Source organism: Passer montanus, unplaced genomic scaffold (genome assembly GCF_014805655.1).
Source record: "Passer montanus isolate IOZ18808 unplaced genomic scaffold, ASM1480565v1 scaffold12, whole genome shotgun sequence".
NCBI lineage: Eukaryota > Metazoa > Chordata > Aves > Passeriformes > Passeridae > Passer > Passer montanus.
The window spans coordinates 14,744,128-14,768,939 of NW_024358722.1; the positions used below are offsets into that span (position 1 = coordinate 14,744,128).

General features: G+C 36.5%; 1 protein-coding gene across 1 annotated transcript in view; it reads left to right on the forward strand.

Moving 5' to 3' along the window:
• The window catches only part of SPATA17 (spermatogenesis associated 17), an 86,537-nt gene extending 71,812 nt beyond the window's left edge, over positions 1-14,725 (forward strand). The window contains exon 10 of the mRNA XM_039697996.1: positions 14,486-14,725. Coding sequence (XP_039553930.1) covers positions 14,486-14,566 — 81 coding nt within the window. The 3' untranslated portion in view covers positions 14,567-14,725. The remainder of the gene's footprint in view (positions 1-14,485) is intronic.
• Positions 14,726-24,812: the final 10,087 nt, after the last annotated feature.

A 24,812-nucleotide genomic window follows, 5' to 3' on the forward strand; every position in this document is an offset into this window, starting at 1 on the left:
TTATTTACAGAATTACACTTTGTTATGAAGATCACTTTCAGTGCCCTCACTGGAAAGGTTCTGAGTTGTAGATTGTTTCCTTTGAGAAATCCTTAAGGTCCCCACTGGTGGCTTGCTTTTGAAAAATGCAATTCTTGATATACAATTATTAATTATTATTAACTATCACTGAGCCTTCAAATTATTTTCTTGGTTGTAGAAAGATGGTAAACACTGTGAAGCAAACCAAACACACAAAATGTACCCTTGGCTAATGTTCAACTAAATGCAGAGAAAAATCTGTGCATAACTGGAAGGCTGAAAAAACTTTCTAGTGATTACTGATGAGTCACAGGGTCTGATTTTGAAGTAATGCCACAAAGTAGTATCTGAGAAGAGTCAAACCATTCAATTCAATTATTTGCATAAGAAGAGATACTGTCACCACTAGTCTAATCAAATCCATGCTAGTGGTTATTTGTAAGGGTTTGTGGGCAACTAGTTGAGTATTTTATAAAACCTGATTTTCAGTTCTGTAATATCTCAGCGGGAAAATGCAGTCCCTTGATGATGATCCAAGGCTTTGAAGAATAAATTGATTCGAAGGAGAAAATTAGATGGCAATTATTATACTGTCTAACTAGCAATCCTCTGTCATTTGTCTGTTGGATGATAAATGTATTGCTTTGCCTACCTTCCTCATTTAATAATGTAACTTGCATTTTAGTGGTATAAAAGAAAACCTTGCTTTTTTTGTAAGAGTTAACTTTAACCAGTATTTCCGTGAGTGAGATGTATGTATGATTAAGCTTTCTAAATAATTCCCATTGTACACATTGCTTAAACATTTTAAAGCCTCTTATTTAATCAGAAACACTTTAGAAATAGAGTATCTTGCCCAATTCCTTCAATATGCGCTTAGTGTGTGTTACAGTAATTTGTGGAACAGCTTTAAATTGCAAAACAATCAGTTAATCTAGAAACAGTAGATACTGGAATTACACCTAATTTGTTTCTATTGGTTTTAGGCGTTGACTATTTGGATATGACTTTGTTTGTTGGAATTCAAAATCCACACACTAAACTGGGAAATCCATGGCCGCGCCTTTTCATATCAGTTTTGGAAAGACTGTTCAGTATTCTTGGAATTAAGTGATTTTTTTATATGTATGTCAAACATAACGTATTTCAACTCAATTCGATTTGCCACAGTGTTGAATTAAAAAGGTATATTTTGAAGTCACTTAAAATTCTTTATGGAACTTATCTGCAAAAGCAAGCTACTTATTATTTGATAATACTCACTGAGACCTTGTTTGTGCTTCTTAAATAGATTTGAAATTAAAGTAACCAAAAGCTTTTCATAATCCTCTGAGAATTATGCGGGCCATACAACTGTTGAAAGCTGTAGGTTTGAGAGCTGGTCCTCAGCCTTAGTGTAACTGAGATACCTCCGTGGAGCTGGGCAAATTAGCATGAGATAAGGATCCGACCTGTAATGAATATAATCAATATGTAAATTCATGCCATTCAGACAGAATGTTCTAGGAAAAATGGTGTTACCTATTTTCTCAGAAAAGTAGACTTGTAAAATCTCATTGTACATTGCTGGTGAGTTTGCAAAATTGAGGTCTGAGATGAGAGACTCATATTTTGATGACTTTCTTGCAACAGGTTCACAGAGGAATGCAGACTGTTGCATCTTGAAATGATGTCTGAATTAGAGATTTTGCTACACTGACTCATTATGATTGCATAGTTTTATAATTTAAATGCCAATAACACCTACAGGTTTTCTAAGACATTATGCCAGGTATGACCCCAGGTTGAAAGAAAGGCTGTAAGTTTGTGAGTTTTTTGTTTGTTTTGGTGCTCTCTCCAGAGAACAAAGTGCATTATTCTCAGAGCAGTAGCACTTCAATGCATAAAAACGGATTTTAGATTAACCTGCACTCCTTGAATAGAAAAAACCACAGTAAAAGCTTTGTGCATTTACGTTGGAATGAATGAGACATGGAAAGTAGTACAGACTACTTGTAGTCTTAATGGTTTGATGTAAGATTCTACTGCTTGTTCCTTCAAAATTTATATTATTAATCAATTCTAGACTAATTTACCCTATTTTAAATCATGGTATGATATCCACTTTGGAATACACTTTTGTGTTTACTATTCATGTAATGCAATGAAGAGCTGTTTTCAACATGCCCTTTATAAACTCAGGTTAAAAGAATGTTTCACCATGATAAACTGCATTTTTTATTCTCTTAAAGTGTTTGTTGATAATACTTGTAGGAAAAGGCATATCCACATGAGGAGTGTTTTTATGAGTAGGTGATTTGCCATGTGTTAATGTTCTAGAATGAAAGTTGTGGAATTATTTAGGACTAACCTTTTCACTTCAAATTCAAACTTCACTTCTATATAAACAACCTTACAATTTGATGAGTTAATGTATAGAGGTAACCACGCCTGAGGTAGAGGGGTAGGTACAAAGGCTGAAGTGCACAGTACTGGTTTCACAACTGTATTGGTTTTGTTTCTCATAATGAGATTATTTGAGAAGGAATTTACATTTTGATTGCGATAGTAGAAAGTAATAATATTCCTGGCTTGCAGCTTTGAGACGTCAGAATTTCTCACCTGTAGTCACGTAGAGGAATGGCAGCATGTGTGATAAGTTCTTGTCATTGGCAACCAAACATCCTGCTCTTTTAAAGAATAACTTGTTAGGTATGAGAGCCTTAAACTTAGGGGGGAAAAAAAGGAAAAAGAGAAACAATAAAAGACGTTGCATATTAGCAGGCTTTGTGCACTAATGCAAAGCTGCTTGATTGAGCAGTATAGTGTCAGCCATGTCTTTCTTCTAATGCTAAAAGTAATGCACATAGACAGAGTGACAATCAGAGTACAGCCTTCCATCAGCTGTAATTAATCTTTTAGTTAACAAAGACTAGAAAAGCTTCTCATCAGCGTCTTCTGAAGTCTGAGGCACCCTGTTTTTTGATGTTTGCATTCTCAGTAAAATTGTCCCCACCAGTTCTAACAAATTGAAACACCAGGCTAATTATGGCAGCTAATGAAGTGTGCGGAATGGTCACAGCTTGTCGTGAAACTGTTCCTTCAGCTCAGATTAGAGTTTCATCAATCACTTTTTTAAACTGATCCAGAATTGCTTCTGCCCAGTGCTTGGCATTTTTAGTGCTGTTTCTGTAATTGGTTTTTTCCCCCAAAGCTTAGGCTATTTTTTGAAATATTACATTCTCAGGACAGGACTTACAAACTCCAGTTTATAAAAAAACATTTCATTATTGCCTCTATCAGCTGATCAAGTGCTAGAAAGCTAATAAAAGAAGCAGAAATATAAAATTTGATATACTGCTTTTAATCCAGCTAAAGGTAGCAATAAAGCATATACACATATATGTATATGAATCATTATTACTGTGGGCTGGATGTACAATGCAATCTCCTGAGATATGGTTTGTGGACTGGATGGTTCAAATCCCACTGAAAGACCTAAATGAAATGAATGACTTCGTCGTAGCTTATTTCCTAGTGGATTGTGGTCCTCCATATATCACTCAAAGAGTTTGGCATGATTTGTAGTTTTTGCAGATGCCCAAGCCTTGGCAAAAGGAAGACCAAAATGTGTTGCTATTTAAAGAATTTCCACACTTCAGTTCAAATCTGAAGTCCTCAGAGAAGTATGGAAAACTTTACAGTATAACTTATATTGCTACTGCACTGTCAATGAATAAATTAGCATATAAAACATTGTAAAAATTCCCAGTTCCTCTTAATTTATAAGATATAATCATACTCAGCTATACATTGAAAGTTCTGTATGGACATTAAAGGCGTAGATGTTAAAGTCTCAGGCTAAATTCTTTCCTCAGCATGGCCAGCAGAGTGTTGAATCTAGTTCAGAATTATCCAGCTGAAAAATGAAAAAAACTTTTGCTTATGCACAACCACAGACTATCGCTGCACAAGTTGTTGCATTTAATATATACGTAAGATGTATTCATATCAGAACCAATGCAGCATGGTTTTCGTTTTTTTATTGCTCAGCAATCTATTTTTAATATTTGTGCTAATAAGTGTAATCTATATAATTTTTTCTGAAGAATGTTGAATAGGTAACTGCAGCAGCGGCTGACCTCGAAGGAAATCCCAGCTAGCTGCGGCCAGCACCGCCAGCAGCACAGGGGCACTCTCCCGATCCTGGGCTGGGTCTAGAGAGCGCCTAAGGCTTTCGCCTTGCGGGACGAGGATCCGCAATGAAGAGAGGGCTGCTACCCAACAGGAAAGGAAAGAGATGGACCCCAGCGGTAGTTCAATCCAGTTTTAATGACTCCAGGGGGACTACCAGCTGAGGACACCAACTGGGTCCCGACAAGAGCTTATAAAGAAGGGCGGGTACAAACAAGGAACATGGCCTTCAGCAAATGGGAAAGAAGGTGGGAGTGGGGAGAGGGTAACAGACATCATGGGAAATCCAATAGGGAAGAATCAGGGGTGGGGCCCTGGCCCCCGAACCAATCACTCGTTGCCCAGGATAGAAGATTCTAGATAGAAGGGTTGGGACACCGAGTGACGGACAGGGCACCAGGGAGGGACTGAGAGATGGGTACAACAGTTACTAAGGGTTACGGGGAGGAGAGAGATTAAACTGACCAGGCGATCGAGGAGAGGGAGAACCAGGGCAGAACCATTACAACTGAAGGGGTACATGGAACGAACCAATACATGACTTAATTAAAATAACGCATAATAAACACAATACAACAGGTAACAATGTTTGGCCAAAAATACCAGCTGTTCTTCTCCCTAAAGCTTCTAATCAGCAAGTTTATCAAAACTAACTTCGTCCCAATGCCAAAACTAATCTGTGGCACCTGAGTGAGTAATCACTGTAGCTGATGCTCTTCCTGAACTGTATCAAAGAACTGGTGCATTTAGACAGAAGAAAAAGTACCACTGAAAACATGACACATAAAGAAGATATGATATCATATATGAGTAAATACAGACAGAAAAAATAGCAATAGGTATTAGTCTAGAAGCTTTAGTTCCCATTTTATTGATTAATGAGAACATTTTTAAACACTGTATGGGAGACGAGTAGTTTCTCTAGTGTTAGCCCATCTGCAAAGTAAACTGCTTGCAAAATGAGGAAATACTAGTGTTTGATAATTTCTGTCTCTTCTGAAGGGAGCTTGTATTTCTGGAGGAGGAAAGCTGATTTTCTCTTTAGCTTTCATCAATGCTAGGACTTTGAGTCATGAGTCATGACAATGAGTCATCATTGCTGACTCATGTTTAGCCAGTTGCCCACAAGGACCAGTATCTCCTCTTCTGCAGAGCTGCTGCCCAGCCTGTCAGCCTCCAGCTTGCTTTTCTCTAAATGAGTCTGTGCCAGATGAATTTGTCCATCATGTGTTTTGTAAGGTTCTGTCAGGCTATTCCTCCAGCCTGTCTGCATGACTCTGAGTGACATCCCTCCAGGGTCTCCATGGTACTCATTACTTTGGTGTAATCCAGGAGCCTGAGGAGAGTGCATTCCATCTCCAGCTCACTGAGGAAGATATTAATAGGCCCCAAGAAAGCACCTGAGGAAATATGTTGGCACCCAGGTTCCAGTTGAGGAGGAGACATTCTTTATTACCCTTTGAACCTGAGAGTCCAGGCAGCCATTACATCTATTAGTCTGCACATCTAGACTATAATTTACCAGCTTGGTTAAAAGGATTCTCTGGGAGATTGTGTTGAAAGCCTTGTCAAAGCTCAGTCAGACAGCATCATGCACTGTTCTCCTTTGATCTACATATCTAGTAATTTCATCACAGAAAACAATCAGATTAGAAAGTGTCATCCAGAGCCATGTGAAAACCAGATGAAGTCTAACTGGAGTACTGGTTTTGCTACATATCAGAAGCCAAATAAGATAAAAAATTCTTTCACTTGAGGATTTCAGCTCAGAATTTTTCCTCCTTAACTGTGGTGGCATGATTTTGGCAAGTTACAGAGAGTTGCAACTTGATCTTGGCAGGTTAAATATTTTCTGGCTTCAGTCTAGCAGGTTAAAAGTGGTTCTGAGCTTTTCTTGGCAGTGAGCACTTGGCACTGGCTTATTTTCAGCTGGAAAGAGAATGTAGTAGTTGAACAGATTAGACAATGAAGGGGGCAGCTTACAAATGGCCTAAGTCAAGATGTTTATCCCTAAGTGCAGTAGTTTCTAATGCAAGTCCTCTTTGTGTTTGATGGACAGGACAAGAAGCTGGCTTAAAAATCCTGTCATAAAAATATATTCTTTCCTTTTTTTCATCAGATGCTTTTTAACTCTGTGGGGTTTTTTTGTACACAGGAATGTGTGTTAAGCTCCACCTCAGATTTAATGACTTCTTTAAAGGCCTATATATTTCTCATTAGAGTGTTTTTGTTCTTGACAATGTTATTTGTAAATCTTAAATAGATTAAGATGACCTTCTACTCCCCTTTTTACAGATATTTTGTTAAAATACACTGTAAGAGGTAGATATTTGCATGACAATAGCAAAAATACACCTCTTGGGATTCTGAATACTTACTGAACTATTTCAACTGTGCATTTGTTTTTTAGCCCAGTTTCAGTAAAGTTCAAGGGTATCCAAGTATGAAATAGCTTGCAGAGAAATTCACATTGGTTTCTTAATTTAATTTACTTGTAAAAAAAAGGCTACATAGTGAAAAAATAGAGTACTATCTTTGGCAATTTTGGTTCATATACAGACATTCAGAACAGAATTTGGTCAATGTTGTTTCATAACATTGCTAAAGTATGGTAGAGCATGCACTGTAACTTTGTGCAGGAAACTACACTTGTTATGCTGATACTCACTCTGAACAGGTCTCAAAGTACCTGGAAAGTGTCTACATCAAGGTGACTTATTCTTCTTCTGTAGGTTAGCTTTATACACTTAAAGAAATTAATTAACCGAACAGTTGTTTATAAGGGAGACCACATTTCTTTCTAAAGCATTGCAAAGCTAGTCCATGTTTGAGAGGAAGGACCAGACAGTGCCTTGCCTTGCAGATCATTAATGAATGGAATAAATGAACATAGAGGGTACATCTGGGAATTCCACCCTTCCTTTCCCTTGGGCAACCAGAATGACTGCAGGGTACTAAGTAAATGTAACAAATACAAATTTGGACCACAAATCTTCATTGCTGGTTATATTACACATGACAAAAAGGACAGCCTAGTTTCAGATCCCAGGTTAATTTTACAGAACTGTACTTACAGGAAAAAATAATTTACTGGACCAAATTTTTCCCCTTTTTTTCTTTTGTCCTTCCTTGCACAAAACTTCCATTGAAGCCCAGAGATAATTTGCTTGTGAGAAAGGACGTTAAGGGTTGACACATTTGTAATCCTTAATGAACATGGCTATCACGGAATATCTTACTTGGTTAGGAATAGTGCTTTCCTTGTACAGTGGCTCAAACTATTGCATTTTGAAGAGCATCATTATTTTCTGTCATGTCATAACTTAATTTGGGCAGCTATGAAAGGGGATACGCTTTAATTCCTTTCCCCAAACTACTTCTAACCATGCAGGAGCTAAAATAGGCTCTTTTCAAACCTAGAACACATCCTCTCCTACCTTGCACAGATGAGGACAAGAAGTTTTAGAGCTTGATTGTCAGTTGCCTCCAACTATCTCCAAAGCACAAATTAGCACAGTTTAGCTGCAGAGCTATGAAACTTCAGTGAACCCAGATGAGTAGCAGAACACTCCTTTCTCCAATACTCCAGAAAGGGAGGAATGGAGTTATAATTTCCATGTTTGGCTGTCCCAAGGGAGTGCACATGGCTGTGCTGCTTGTACTTGACACATCACAGAGAAAGTATCTAAACCTATGTGATTATCAAGTCAGTGGTTTTTCAAACTCATAAGCCATCATTAGAAATCTTTCACAATTTCTAGCAAGCACTGTTTGAGTTTGGCTTCCTAATTTTTAATTCATAAAAAATAAAACATGTAAGAGTCAGTGATAGTTATAAATATCCATGAAAAATTAAGTGTAAAAATAATGAAATGTTTGTTACATAAATTAAGTATCAATTAATGTTTTCTCTTTCTGTTTGGAAGATAGGATATTAAAATAGTGTTGTTAAATTTCCTACTGTGAACATAATTTCCTGATTCTTTTTTACAACACATTATCATAATGTCAATAAAAGACTGAAACTAACAAATAGAAAGAAACTTGCCTGATGTAAGCGTAACACAGAAGGTTATAAAGTTGCCTTTTATGACAGCTATACAATATCATTTTATTTTAAGATCTAATAGCAAGTTGATTCAAAGGGTAAGACTTACAAAGTCATTAAAGCAAGTAGAAAATTGCCTTCTACCATAGTCACCCAGTCTTTTTAAATCAAAGAGTTTTATAGTTGGTGGTGATGTTTGCATTTGCAGGAGGTAATTAGGGAATGAGTTAGGCATCACACTCAGAGCCCTCAAGCTTGTCAATAAGAACCATAAAACTTCACTTGAAAAAAAGAAAAGTCAGTTTAGAAGGCAAAGTGCAGAGGCTAGAGGGAAACAGGATTATAACATTTTGAGTCAGTTTGACCTCTGCTGTGCCTATCCACAATATGGAGAAACTCACGCATGCTTCCATGAAAACTTTATTGCTCCTACCAGAAAGAACAAAATTTAGAGATTTTCATACTGATAGCAGTAGTAGAGAGTTGAAGGAGGAAGCAGAGGTTAGTTCCTCCTTCTCCTCCTCTGCATTGTGTTGGTAAGCTGAATAGGGAAAGGTGCCATTCTACTCCCTTCATCACAGCAGTGGTCACTTGTCAGCTGTGGGGTGGGGAGCTCTGATGAGGCACGCTTTTCCCTGGGTGTCAATACCTCTGTGCTGACACAATGAGATCCAGTCCCTAAGGCATGATCCAGGCTTTTGTTATTATCTCTTGTATGAAGGGGCTGGTTGACCCAATTGCTTAACACATTAGCTTTTCAATTTTATGGCCTCAAGTCATGGAAGACCTCTTCCTAGATTTTGGTTTTTTTTCTCCAAAGCAGAAAGTAAAATTGGCAGTCTGTGCCCACCAGTCACAGAAACAGAGTTATACCAAACAACTGTGTCCTGAACTTTATGGCTAATTAGCTGTTTAGGCTGTGCCCAAGAAATAAGTTCTATTGCCCATGGGAAGTAGTTTGAAACTGTTATATTAATGTCCCAGCTCATATCTCTTAGTAAGTCTTATAAGCAGTGCTGCTTAAAGAGACTAAATGTACAACAGGGAATTAAAAATTATAGTACCCCTTTCACTGATTGAAATATTGTAAACTTGTTACACTGGGGCCAGGATTGGTGTCAATGCACTTTGTGTGAAAAGTGCAATAGAAGCATTAGTATTTGACAGCCCTGGTTGAAATAAGTGAAATTAATGGAGCTCTTTTCATATACGACAAGGCCATGGCACCCCTTTCATGCTGCTTACAGACAGAGAAAAGTCAATACTTTTTTATTACTTGATGCTGACCTACATTTTGTACTACAAGTGCCAGGCCCACTAATTGGTTTCAGTTGTGAGAAAAGTTTGCCCCAAAGAAACACTGGAGCAGATAAATCAATCTTTTTTAGGGTAGCTTAGTGGGTTTTGAGTACTTGAAATGACATTTGTGTTGTATTGACAGAATGGGTTGTTACACTCATTTTGTCATGTCAGAAGGCCCTGTACTAGTTGGAAGTATTGTTAACCAGTATTGATAAATTTGCTGAGTATAAAAGTTAGCTGGATCAACATTTACTTGTCTAACAGCTTGCTGTTTCTGGTTTGCTTCCTTGTTAGAGACCTCTGTGGCTATTAACAGGTCAGGAGGCTTACTGTGACAGCTCAATTTAAAACTTTAATTTTACTATTACAAGCATTAGGATCATAGGAAACTCTTAAATATGACCATTTAGTGTTAAACAGGTGGGGTTGTGGATGAGAGTTGTGCAGTGACACGGCCTGGTTTCCAGAGGAGCTATGCACATGGGATTTCTCCCAGCTTTGTGGGAAAGCAAGATTACTCAGTGGCTTACCCTACCCTAAGAACAGTGTTCCTGCTGCAGGGACACTCATACAGAATTTCCCATTGCATCCTCTAAGGTCTTGATGTGTACTATCCACTTGGTGTGGATATTAGTTTCAAAGTATTGTTTCCTGGTTTTACTACTCAGTATAATGAAGATAGAATTATGATTCCAGCAGCTGTGCTTGTTTTTCAGTTGTTCCTTCTGCCATTAATTCCTAACAGAATTTACATTTATAAAAGGTACTCTATAAAGAGTACAACAGAAGAGGCTTTATGTCTCTATAGGAGCAACAGATACAATTCCAGCACTACAAAAGAGTTTTTCTCAGATGCAAATTTTTCATGGATTGGTTTGCCTTTTGCACAGCACACAGTGCCACGCTTGACATAATGCATTTATAAACTGTCTTTAGTATTTTTTGATTGACTCAGAAGAGGAATCACTGCTCTGGATATCTATTGATGGAATACTTTACATTTCAGAGAATGCTTTTCATGATACAATTTAAATTTGAAACTTCTGCACAAGTTGCTTCTACTAACCCATGAAGGAAATCTATATTTGTACAGCCTAACACAAGTTTATTGTTAGAACAATATATGCTTATTTTTCCAAGTTTATCACATGCTAAACAGTTTCATAATTATTATAGACTTGAGAGATTTGATATGTGAAATTACCCTGAAGTGTGTACTAAGGAGGAGCTCCTTAGTACTCAAGGAGAGCTCCTAAGCAGGAGCTAAGAATAAATGGTTATAATAGTGCTCTGGCCTTAGAATCTGAGAGTCAATATGTTACTGCTATTTCTCTGTTCTTGCTTTGGTCCAAGGCAGCTGACTTTCAACTTCATTAAATTTCCAAAAAGATAGGAATTACCATCGAGTATCTCATTTTTAACTGCATTTTTATATTATGGGATATTGTACAGTACTCTCAAAATTGCTTGGAAAGAAACACTGTTAGTACAAATTTGTTTCTAGAATATCACAGAAGTAATTTTCAAGGGCCTCCAAACCAATCTGAAGGTCTACAAGGTCTTGTTCATTTGCCAGCATTTGTACGTGATCTGTATTTATGTAAGTCTGCATAGTCAGATAAAAAATGTCTTTGGAATTTGCTTTAATAACATTCCAAATATAGATTATGTAACCATTTGGCAAGTCTAATCTATGACATCAGAGTGCTGACTGAGACAAATCCTTGGTGGCTTTATGCCACCTTTTCTGACTCCATTGTTTTGAACTGATGATCTCACAAGCTCAAGTATATAATATATTGAAAGGGTCCATAGGTCTTGTGAAGCTGTCAGTTGAACTTGAGTCACTTACAATTTACTAGAGTGAAAGGAGTCAAAGCTGGACAAGTTTAAAAAGGAAGTGTTATATCAACTTTGTTTGGGAATTTCAAAGTAGTTCTCCGTGCTGAGAATTACAGGTCTCTGATGCTGAGAGTTATACGGCATGATTTAAGAATGCATTATGGAAAAATTCCATAAAGCTCAACTCCATGCTCCTGTGGTCTCAAGAGTGCAAAAATATACACTGAGCTCACTAATATGTCTAAATCCATATTTGTAAGTCTATTAATTCCAGCTACCAACAGAGAGAAACTGATAGTGGAAATAATTTTGAAGAAGCCTGTTTTTCTCCACTCACAACCTATGTTCTTCAAAAGGATTATTTACGTAACTTCATAACTTCTATGCTACGTACTAGACAGCCTAAATTCAAGATGATTCCCATCAGAATCAATGTGCAGTGCATCACTATGCTTCTCTTCATAGTTTGAGTGGTCATTTCACCATCACTTTAGATGGATGTGAGAACCTGGCCCCCAGTTCCTTTCACTTTGTGCTGTGAGGTAGATATTGCAAGGCCAGGTGGTGTTTTCAGGCCTTTCTTTATCTCTCTGTTAAAATCTGATTAAAATCTTTATTCAAATACAGAAAAAAATAGAAACAAGATCTGTTTCCCAAAAATATATTTATATTTTATATGCATTCTATGCATTTTTTACCTAGCATACATCCTAAATTTCTTTAATTAATGTCAATCTAAAGCCAGCAATGCTTTTATTTGTCCATCAGACTCTGTAATGTTTCCTAAATGTGGTCAAACACAACTGTTGTCGTCATAATCAGAGCCAGTTGTTTAAATGCTCAGTTGTGAGTATCTAGTGGAATAGTTTTAAATAACAAGATAAACAGTACAGCTGCCAAACCAAAGTAATCTTACACTGAGGGGGCATGTGGCACAAAAAATTTCCTCTTTGTCATTCTGATTTGAGTTTGAAGCTGTACCTGGGCTTAGTTCCAGCTCAAAAACACTGTTCACTTCAAAGGCTCCTAAATCGTCCCAAGGAGATAATTTTGGCAGCCAATTGTTTTTGTTTGGCCAGAAATCCTAATAGCAAAAGCCGTCTGCTCCAGGAAATGAAGATCTCTGCGATGCTCAGTCTTCCCATTCCTGATTTTATCCTGACAGAGGGAGTGCACAGGTTTCACTGGTTTCCCTGTCTCACCCAAAGTTCACCACTTGTTAAACTGTTCATGTTTTGTTAAGCTGTATGTAACTGTCCTGCATGTAAATTAATGAGATACTTTCTGTTTAAAAAAAAATAGATACCATGTTCTGCTCTGAATTACTGCTTAATCCTAAATTATTGCTGGATTATCTTCCTGCTTTCTCAGCAACTAGAGCTGATTTGTTGATTTTTCCATTCCCATGAACAGAATTAGTCTGGTTAATTTATTGAATTAAATATAACTAGCTTCGCTTTAGAAGGAAACTATTTGCAGTTGTGTTGGAGATACTATAATATTTATTATAATAATTATATAGACAAAGTTTCCAATGGTAAGAAGGCGTTTGTGATGCTGAACAGACACTGAAAATTAGAATATTGTGCCATTCTAAAAATTTAATATCAAAATATGAAAATAGGCTGCTTCTGTTGAATAAGAAATTGGCCAGTACAAGGCATAGAGAAACATTAAAAAGTAAATCTTGTGAATCATTTAAGAACGGGATAGTACTCACTTTCACACCACACACAGTTTATTTAAGTTTGAATGTATGTCTACCTTGCTATTTTAAGATTTATGTGCCAGAAATTTAGAGGAACCATAGTAAACAAATTTAAGTATGAGATGTAAGAAATGATATGGTCTCAGTTGGGCAAAGTGCAATGCAGATGAAAGGCAGGTGGGCCCAGTCAGTGTTTGCATGAAGCTTACTTGAAGTCAGAGGTGCTGTGTTGATAGAGGTACAGCTGAACTGTGCTCTGTGAAGTAGCTAAATCCAAATTGTCTAGGGAATGATAATCTGTTTTGTCCTTAAAAAAAAAGTTTTTATTCTCTTTTAAAGAGGAAATGAAACGTTTGAAGTTGGGAAATGTGTTGAAAAGATAAAACTTTTCACTTTCTTTAACTCATGGCCTCAGACATTCCATGAAGATATTTCAATTTCCTTCACTTCCACAGAGCTATTTGTTGGCAACAGAAAACAGCACAAAGTATTCAGAACACTTCCTAAAAATGAATCATCAGATCCTAGAAAGCTGAGAGTTCATCTGTTGCATGTTACTTTCTAAAAGTGAAAACCATTTGAAAGCAAACCAAGTATTTTCTATTGTTATACTATCCTCACTGCTTCAGGTTCAAGGAAATAATTTTATTAAAACCTTGATCTTAAATACCATGGACTTGCTAATCATTTACCATAAGTATTTATTAGTAAGTAGACAAATCAAAATATGGTTTAGAACACTTTGTTTTACTTTCTTGTTTGTTGGCTGAATTGATGTTGTACTCTTAAGGCACAGCTTCACTTGTGTTTTCCTTATTCAATTTAGACTTTTAAGCATTTGCACTTAAAAAATTGAATGTAATATACAAGAAATTTACCTTGGGAAAAAACATGGTTAGGAATCACCCTGCTTCTCCTAATCAATTTGTTGCCACTAGTACTTAATTAATATATATTAATTTTTGAAAAATATTTCTTATGGAGCTGTTTTAACACCTCTATTTCAATGTTAACCAGGGTAGAAAAGTTTAAATATAGCAAGGCTATTGTGCTTTCTTTAACCTGCCTGGTTGCCAGGGAGGTGAATAAACTTTTGTATACCATGATTTGCAAAATATAATTTCTAGGGCAGGAAATTTCTGCAGTTCTTCCAGCTGCTGAGAGTTTGAAATACATATTTGCTTTCAATTAAATCCATTCTTTTGCTCCTCTTCAAGGGAATATTCATATAATGTAAAAATGTATATTTAATATTCACTATTTTGCATAATTTGCATTCTATCTATATAATGAAATGTAACTAGAAGACAATATTTAGAACTCTAAAATACCTTAAAGAAAAGCCAAACCCACTTAAGCCTAACATAATTTTTTTTGTCTTTTTTCTTTAGGACTTTGAAACACTGTTTTCATCAATTGCTCTCTTCGAAAAATTTGGAAAAACTTACTCCAGCACTGGGCATATAGTGTAATTGTCCTGGAGACTAAAAACCATGAGACACAGGAAAAGTAGTCAATAAATGTATTTCAGCAAATACACAGCAGCATGTTGACTAAATGTCCTATAAAATATTCTTTTTGTGATGTATACCTTGTCTGAAGTAGTTTTAATTGATTTTGCTTGAACTTTATGCAATATGGGTCCAAGATTTGTCAAAAATTATTAAAAAAATATTATCTTAAATAATTTCTGAAAAAGCTGTATTTTATTTAGTATAAATAATTTAGAATACAAAATCAGAGTTATCAAGTAAAATACTCAAAATCATTTATTTATTACACATTTGTAAGTGAGGTTAACACTAAAATAGGAAAAAAGTATAAAATTTATATATATTTTTTTTCCTCTCACAACTATAAATATATCTGATTCATCACTGTTGTTCATCTTCAGTGTTAGGTATCCTTGACTGATCCATGACTTCAGAAGTGCAGTATAGGCATTAAATGGAAGATAACATATTTTAAATCCTGTTAACATTTCTGTGGGTGAAAGAACTTCAGTTTTGAAAAAAATAAAGTTCTGATAACATATATACCTTATTACTAGGTCAGTTTTTCTATTTCCATTTAATTTTCTTTGTCAGTACCTGTGCATTAACTCTTAGTCCTGTATGCCATGAGTACAAAATTGTGTGATGCTTGGTCAGAACACATTTGATGACACAAAGCTTATGCTTGTTTCCTCTGTTCATTGGCAAACAGTCCTGCAAAACACTGAGTATCCTCAGAGCCCATCCACTTCAAAAGGCTCAAAGAATTCAGCATCATGGGAAGATCTCAGCATATCTAAAGATCAAATTACAAGCTGATTCTTAAAATCATGTGAGTGGATTTTTACATGAATTTTATGCTGAATTTTCTATGTTACTGTATTTGCTTTTCATATCATTTGACTATATTTGAATCAAATATTGATTGTTAATCTGTTACTCAATGGTAGGCTTTTTAGTACTATTTTTTTAATGTGATTCTGATGGCCCCCATAAATGTGAAGAGAACTTCCATGTCTGTTTGTATGAATACTTTCTGAACCTGGTTTAGTGGAAGGTGTGCCTGCTCATGGCATGGATGTTGGAGCTGGATAATCCTGAAGATCCCTTGTAATCCTAGCCATTCTCTCATTCTATAAACTAGGAGTCACAGATTTCCCTTCTATAGGTTTTCACCTGTCAGGCTATGTGAAAAATTTTTACTGCTACATGCCAGAGTAAAAGCCCTTCCAATTCCATTCCAGCAGGTTGTAAGGGCAGGCACTGTGCTGTACTGGTATTACTTTTTGGAGTTTGTTATTCTCAAGCTTAAAAAAGTTTATTTCTGTTATGAGAAATTAAGTCTGGGAAGTGGGAAACAGAAACCCCAGCAGGTGAGTTTCCCAGATAAGATTTAATCTGATCCAATGTATCAGAGTGCTTTAGTTGTTCTTGGAAGGAATTGAACATGATACACTTGTGCAAAACTGTTGATGAATAAATATGGCACAGTAATTTTTATATGTGAGAGCTATCTATTTGATTGCTTCAGCTTTAAGGTAGTTCATCACAGTAATTCACCCTGTGTTGCCTCTTTAACTTCATACCACAGTTTCCCTTCAGTCCGATTAGAAATGGCAATGCCTTTATCAGATTAATCTTTCTCTTTCTTCCGTTCAGCATCTTTGCCCCCAGGACAAAGCACAGCTTCCCATGGCGCCTGTACTGCAGGGTCGTAGTGCTCATGGCTGAGGGGCCAGAGCACAGAGGGAGGTTAAACCCAGCACTTCCAATGGGAATTGCTTGATACATAAACACCTTTCCTTTTCTTGCCAAAAAAACCCCAAAACTTTTCTGTTTCTAGGCAGATAACCAGAAATGTTCTTACGCAAAATCAGGTCTGTTTACTTTATTAGACAAATAAACATCCACAAAGTGAGGTTTGGATTTTGGGCATCTTTTTCAAATTTCATTTCACAGAGAATCCAATATTCTTTATTTGGAGTTCAAAAAGAATTTGTGTCGTTCATGGGCATATTGCATCCAAACTATTTTATGTAGCCACAATATAATCCCATAGTCCTTTTATTTCTCATTAAGTACATCAAACACTTACTTACATTTATACTAACAATTTGATAATTATTCTAGAGGGACCATTTTTATTTCCGCTGTCTTGCTTAAATCAAAATGTTTGCATGTGGCAAACTTACAGTTTCAACTGAAGCCCATTAAAGTTGAAATTTTGATATTTCTATTCACTGCAGTAATATAATGAACAAGATAGGAAGAATTTTGATGGTATCATTGTGTAACCATCAGTAAAAATACTGATTGTATAAGTGGCGTTACTTTACTCCTGTATAACTTTCTTCCTGATATAGTCTACCTTTCTGTTTTAATTATCAAATTGCTTTTTCTAGTTTATTTGACTATTATATTTTTAACATTTTATATATTCTGGGTTTTCCTTATAATTAAAATAATTGTTTTATAGCATGCTATGTGTTTCAGGGAAGACATTTCAGCCTTATAAGAGATGTTAATATTTATTCTCACTGTACAAAATCTTAACACACAGAATAGCACCAGGAAGGCACCGGGAAATGAGCTGAGCACTCTGAAAATTTGTAAAGGACTCCTAGACCTTGAAGAGTCTGCAAGACTTGTAGCCTCTTAGGCATGCAGTTGCCTATGACATTTAGCAAAACTATCACAGTGGTACTTGAAAATCAAAAAGAATCACTGTGATGGTAGGGGAAATAGACAAATACCAGTCTTCAGAAAAAGAAGACTATATTGAATATATTTCAGTTAATTATAGTTGAACAAATGTGAATAGTTAAACATCCATAGCCAAACTATAGCAAAGGACCTGATTGCTGTTCTCTGCAATGACAAAACATTGCCTTCATCATGCAGCAAGACAAGAATGTTCCTTGATTTTCAGCAGCAGGAAAGTGGTTTTTGTAGTTTGAACTGATTTAGTTCATGTGTACAGAGGAGAAAAAAAAAATTTAAAAATTTTTCCTACTGCATATCTGCAGAGGCTTAATAAGACCTTTAGAAAACAGGCCATACTGGGAAGAGCCCGTTCTACCATCTCATGATGTGTCACTTAGATATTTTTGTCTTACGTACAAAAAGCATGGAACATAATGCTTTGATGTCACTTATATCTGAGCAATTTTTACTGATCGTAGATCTTGAGAGAGTCAAATAATAATGTTATTTGGTTTCTATCAGATGCACTGGCCTACATTCCAGGTGCTAAGCATTTGAAGCCTCTTTGCAACTCCTTGCTAATGGCCGGTGAATGATCTTTGGATTCAGCCACCTGTGGGGATGGCAGTGTTTGTAGAAGGATGAAAGCAAAGTCATTAAAAGGGAACAGTTATGTGCAAAAATTGGCTCACAACCTGTCTCATCCTGAGAAGCTTCAGGTATATTAGAAAATGTCTGGTAACATCTATTCTTACCAAAAATATTTTCTATACTCAGTGGATTGAAGACCCTTCAGTGTTGCTGCCCAATAGTTTTTTTTGACCGTTACATAGCTGATGTTGTAAACACAGCAAAATCTCTTAATTTAGGCAATTTAAGGACTGCCTTCGGGGCTGATCCAAGATGTTCTCAACACTTTTAAGGGAAAACATTTAGCTTGCAATGCCCTCTAGAGGCAGATTTCCTGTAGCAGTGGTGGTGCTGGCAGTCGTGCTCTTAATTTTTTTTTTTTTTTTTTTTTTTTTTTTTTTTGTAGTTCGCCACATGTCACATTTCTATAGGAGCAAAGATATAGAAACATTATGGGCTCTGCAAGTGATCTACATGCTTCACTCTGAATTTGCACTGCAGGTGCTTCCAACTGAGATGGGGCCATATTTAAACTGCAAAGCAACATGGTGATGCTTGCAAACAATAATGGATTTTTATACATCAGTGCTTGACCTTGAATAACACTCTGAAAATATCCAAATTAAAAATATTGCTAACAGATCATTGTTATTGAAGAGGTTGTATTTGCCACATGTCTTTCATGAATCTGTGGCTCTCAGTTTAATGAATTTAGAAGTTCTGCTTAGTTGAATGAGGTTCTCTGTCTTTTCCTGGCAGTCATGGTCTCCTATACACAGAATAGCAAAGGCTGAAAAGCAAAGGAGGAGCATAATTCCTTAATATCAAAATCTGGATTAGTCCCATACTAAAACAGAAAAAACTGCAACTACAAGGGAGTCACATCCATGTAATCTGAAACAGAATTTGAGCCTTGAAGCTTTTATTTGTCTTCATTCATAAAAGTTTTTTTGGGATGAATTTTCCTTCACTGGTTGGCAAAGCTTTCTGGCAGGCCTGGAAATATGTCATCAAAGAGGCTCAGGCAATGCTGGCTTGGCTTCATATTCTATCTTTTAATAGTTCAGCTCATTAATGAGAAAATCATCTGGCTGCTGGCACAATCAGATGCAGTCACTTATCAGTACATTGAGTTCAGTTTATAGTACTCCGATTCATATTCATGATCAGAGGATGCAGTGGAGCAATTCATTTGTGCACTGCTGCATTAAGCAATCACTGCCAAAATATGACATATTGAGAGTTTGCATTAAACTGCTTCCTTTGAGCATCTTTGAGTAAAGAAAATCCCAAGTGCAGAAATCTGTTGAGATAAATCACTCAGCCACTTCAAGAAAAATGTGGACATTCCATGTATACATAATTTAGTTTAAAAAATCTGTTTACTGGTGCTGTTGTACGTGTGACAGGTCACATTCTCAAATGCAAGTTTAGATTATTTTAACAGCTAATAACATGTACAAACTAGATCAGAATTACCCCAAACTGAACCCTGTTTCTTACACTTAATTTATTTTGAATGTCTAGTGAAAATGAAGGTTGTTCTTGTTTTGGCTGAAGATACTTAACAATCTCAAAACCCCAACTTTTTACATTCTGTATGTCATGATAGAAATAAGGGGCACTTGCAGTCTGGACATGCTCACAGTGACTCAGTCTTTATGAAGGGGCAGTGCTTATAAATTTGAGAGAGATATATCTTGTGTACTGTTGTGAGAAGAAGGTGAGGCCAAGTTTAGTCACCTTTTCACTTATTCAAAGTTTGAAGCATGCTATAGTGGTGATTCCTCATCCACATGCTTCACTTGATTCCATCAGATCATTTTCTACTGTCAACTTCTATTAACTTTTCTTCAGATTTAAAAAGTCTGATCTACTTGGTGGTAAGAAAGAGGGATAGAGAGAGAGAAAGAAAGAGCGAAAAATAAAGAAACAAAGAAAAATACATAAAGAAAAGAAGGCAAGCTGTGACCACTCATACATAAGCAAAACAGGAGCTAAATTTCTTTTGAATATGCCCTTAATGTAGATTCTCTTGCTTGAGTAGGATTGTGCTTGATTTTTCTCATTGGTATTTTTACCAAAATCTGAGCCAGTGAATCACTGGTAAGAGGAGGAAATAGGCACGGCATGTTAAAAAAAAAAAAAAAAAAAAAAAAAAAGGGCTGCTCATACTTTTTGTTTTTGCAGCAATAATAATCTCACTCATGCCTAGTAGTCACCTGTGTTTTGGCACTGACCAAACAGTTGCTGACATGGGTCTCTCTTTAGTTCAGAAGGCATTTGCTGGTTTCATTTTCCTATTTTTCAAATCCATGTCAGATAGGTAAGATTCCTGTGTACCTGCTAGGGATCATTCACCCCCATGGTTTTCTTTCTTTGACCATTGCTTTTATCCTCCCACTGGATCCATTTCCCCTGCATCATAGGATACTTCTACTATATGGTAATAATGGCATAAAAATGTTCCACCAAAATTAGTTAAAATCAATTGGGAGTAAAAATTCAAATTTTTAAAGTATTTGTGTTTGCAATATTTCTCTCCCTCTTAAGATCCTGTATCTCCTCCACCACCAAGTGTTGCCATCTGTGGATGAGAGGAGAATTGGTTTGCCATCAATCTTTTGCTCTAGACAGCAGAGCAAATGGAGTATTCTGAAGCAGTCTGTGTGGCTCTTAAACAAAACCTGGACATTTATTTTGAACAGAAGGGGTTTTCTGACTTCCCCCAGCCTCCTGAAAAAACCTTTGACAGTGCCATAAACATAATCATTATGGAATTATTAGTCTAAATTTGTAACTTAATCCCACTCAGTATATATCAATGCATGTTATGATATACTTTCTAAAATTTAGAATAATCGTAACTCCTACTTAGTCCAGATGATTACTTTCATTTTTCAAGTACATTTGTTATCTAAGTAAGTTAGGCCTGTAGGTAAGTTAAGTTATGAATTAAGTTAAATGCTGTTAAGTGTTGTTCCTTTGCTAAACTGTTAAATTTAAGTTATAAGTCAAGTTTAAGTACTTTTGAGTGCCGTTAAGGCTTTAGGCCATATTCCTTTTTCTCCTTGCCCTTTCTATCCTTTTGTCACATGCACCTAAACACACCCACACACCCACACCCACACAGAGTTCTCAGTTTATTTCTGTTTTGACTGACTAGATTTTCTTTGTTGCTTTTTTTCCTTCCAAGTGTCTAAACCATCCCATAAGTAGCAGAGCAAACCTTTGCCAATGAACTCCATTGTGCTGTTGCTTAATATTAAATCAGGTTTTTACCAATCCCCTCATTGGTGATTCTTTAAATGAGCTCAAACACTCTTTTGTAATACTGGGGACTACTGTGAGCAACTGGGAATGGTGGGTGTGCGCTGGAGGCAACAGGGATATACTGGCAGTGAAAGAGATTGTACTGGGGGCAACTGGAACCATGTTGGAGCAACTGGGATGATTGGGAATGAGCATGCTGGGAGCATCTGGGACATACTGGGAGTTAGGGCTACGGTTATGGTTTGGTTTAGTGTTACTTATATGTATGTATATATGTTTATATCCATACACACTTGTCCAACTTTCTGCCCATTACATTTTTGCAGGGGTCTGTAATAAACATTGCTACAGTTTCACAAATGTTCATGTGTCTTATTCAGAATAGAGCCTCATGTTAGCTGTTCCTGTTTCTGATATTAAAAGAAAAAGGAAAGTAATTCAAAGGGAAAAGAGAGTAAGAATTCGAGAGCTATTGCAAAGGAGCAAAGCAAGTAGTGACTGGAAGAAACTGTAGAAACCTACATGTAGACTCAGCTCATGTAGACTCATATTTATTGGAAATACTGGGAACACTTTGTCCAGGCTTTAAACTGGAAAATGGAAGATAAAGGACTGCTCTAGGCAATGGTATGAGTCACTGAGTGCTTGGTGCAAGGCAGTAATTCAGTAGTTCTTATTCTATGTACAGTGACTCAAAGCCAGATCTCTGTAGTAAGGAGATCACTGTAAAGTCATGCTGCTCATGAGAAGGCAGGAATTCTGAACGAGAGCGTTTTCCATTGCCTGATACCACAGCTCCTGCAACCTGTTAGTTTGTCACTCGCAGTCTAATGACAGTTGAGGAGGATGACCGTGACAGACAGCTGTGTCTGTTAGCATCGAGAGAGAGCTTATGTCTGACCTACTTCTGGCAATGATTAACACGTTATTTAGCTCTCATTCATTTCTATTCATGGTCATATATCTCACAGCTGTTGCTGAACACCAAGAATTGGGAAAGGCTTTGGATGACTCTATACAAATGCATCATCAAACGGTGAGATCTGGTCATTTACAATAACAAGTTATGATTCTTGCTAAAAAATAGGAATACTTGCTCCTGTTGCTCTGAAGGTTTTATTTCTTTTTAACCACCAGCGCATTCCAGAAATGTTAAAACAGTGATGATATATTTAATTTCTCATAAAAACAGTCAATATGCTTATTTAATTTCTCACAGCTCCTATGTGTTGAGAAGAAGTTGATGCCTAAAGAGGCTACCTGGAACAGAGGCTAGACAGTGTTAAAGGAATAAAGTAGGTATTTATTAAAAGGTCTTTAAAGGACACACCCTGGGCAGTACAAGAGCCCAGCTGTGGCTCTACCCAAGATGGATGCAAGATGAACAGCCAGTCAGGAGTTTTCACGCTTTTATATTTTGCTCCATTTACATATTGGGGTTACTTGTCCAATTACAGCTTCAGGTTATGAGTTCCCATCCTCCCAGATTGCTCTCCTCAATTCTCCATTGTTTATACTTTTTGAGCAAAAAGCTGCAATGGTGCACTTGGTTCTTGGGCTGGAAAAGGATTGTTTTGTCTAACTAAACTGTGAAGAGAACTTGCTAACACTTTATATAAAGTTCAGAGTTACATACTAATGCACTACAGAATATGGAATATATGAAAGCTAAAACTTAAGGCATGAAAATCACCGAATAATAATCAGTCGAATAATGATCTTTGAGATGTCTGAAAGATTTCCAGTTTTACATATTCTTGTTCAACATTTTATTTTTACAGTGGAAACTGCATGATTCCTTCTCCAGTATAATTGTACCAAAAGGGACATCAAAATTTAACATATTTACATCTCTGTGATGATAACAAAGAAAAAGTTATAAATCTGTGGCCAAATGGGAGCTAGCAGTCCTGCAATAGTTCCACATGCATGGACTTAAAAATTCATAACTTTGTTAGGGCTAGCATGTGGAAGTTCATTTGATGTTCAGTAGCAGCCTGGTAGCTGACCATGTCTGGACTGGGAGAGTATCTCTGCCAACTGAAAATGTTTCTGGCAGGTTTGCTTTGTCTTTCATCTAAAAATGCAAAGATGAACATTGTGCAAGCATAGCCATTTTGTGGGAGGTTTTAGAAGATCTGAGTAGGGGCAGGCATATGTGAGGAGGGTTTGAACATCAACAATTTGCTTGAATTCAGACAGCATTACAATTTTTGAAAATCTCTCCCTTGGCACCACCCAGAGATCCCTACAAATTACAAATGTAAAATCTGGCTCTTTTGAGTATCTTTATTTCTCTTCCCTATAATTTCCTTTCTCTTGTCTGGTTCTTCTTCGATAATGATTTCTTCAAATATCAAAATATTTTGACAGTACCTACTCACCTCTCACATGTGTTTGCTTCTGCTATGCAGAAATCTGACTGATATAGATGAACTTGTAAAGGTGGTCAGATACAAAAGATTTTCACAGTTGTTCTTGTTGAGGTCATTCAAGCTGGAAAAATGTGTTATTACATCATAGGTTTTTTTAGAGCAGATGCAGAATTGGCAAAGAAAGTACAAGTATTTATTTACAAAGCTGACTGTATTAACAGGTGAAAAAATTGCTCTGATAATTTAAGAAATTAGAACAAAGTGAAGCTTGTGTTTCAGTCTTGTAAATGTTTGATATAGTTTTGTTATTTGTAGATTTTTCTCAAAGTCCAGCAGCTAGGCAGAAATAATAATTCACTTTTTTATATATAATTGTAGGTTTATGTGCACTTGGGAAGAAAATAACAATGTCTGTGACAACGATTCTTGAGAATCCTTTCTTCTGGGCAATCTCAGATTCTATTATAAATATGAAGAGCTCATATAAACAGCTGTAATTTGGAAGACTCAGATTTTGTCCTCATTATATGTACATAAAGATAGATGGAGTGAAGATTCACCTTGAACAAGTCACTACTAACCTTCTGCTGATCTTGAGAACTAGTAGGCTGCCCCAGTTTTTGCGCTGATAAAAGGAGTCTGGCCATGCTGTTTTCTCAAAATATGTTGATAAACTGTCTCTTCACAGCAAGAACACATTTAGCTGATACATCTGTTACTCAGATTGTCACATAGAATTAGCAAATCAATTCAAATATTAAGAATTTTATTGCTATCTAGGAGTTAGAAGCGTGGACTAGAGGGATCAGTCTTGGCACTTGCTATGCAGAATTTTAAAATGAATATTCTTAAAAACAACTAAGTAATATTCTTTAACAAGAGAAAGTAGTTAAAGATGGCAAAAGTATTTTGCTAAAAATTTATTTTTATTCTACTCAAAATTTTATAGTAGAAAAAAAGTGCCTTTACAAGAGAGATTTAAAATCCATCTGAGAAGGGACATCAGAGTTATGGGGGTAACCCTGGTCAGGGTCCTGTCTGTGGCCCCAGTCCAGGGATTGCCCTGGTTTACTGGGCTATTTGGACACTGTTTGCCACCCCTTGCTATGAGCAACACCTTGGATCTCAGAGGGAGCAGGTGTGTGTTTTACAGCTCTACACAATAATACTTTGATGGGTTGCTGAAAGTGTTTGCAAAATTATATATTCTTAACACTTTGCAATTTTTGACAGAGCTAACTTTA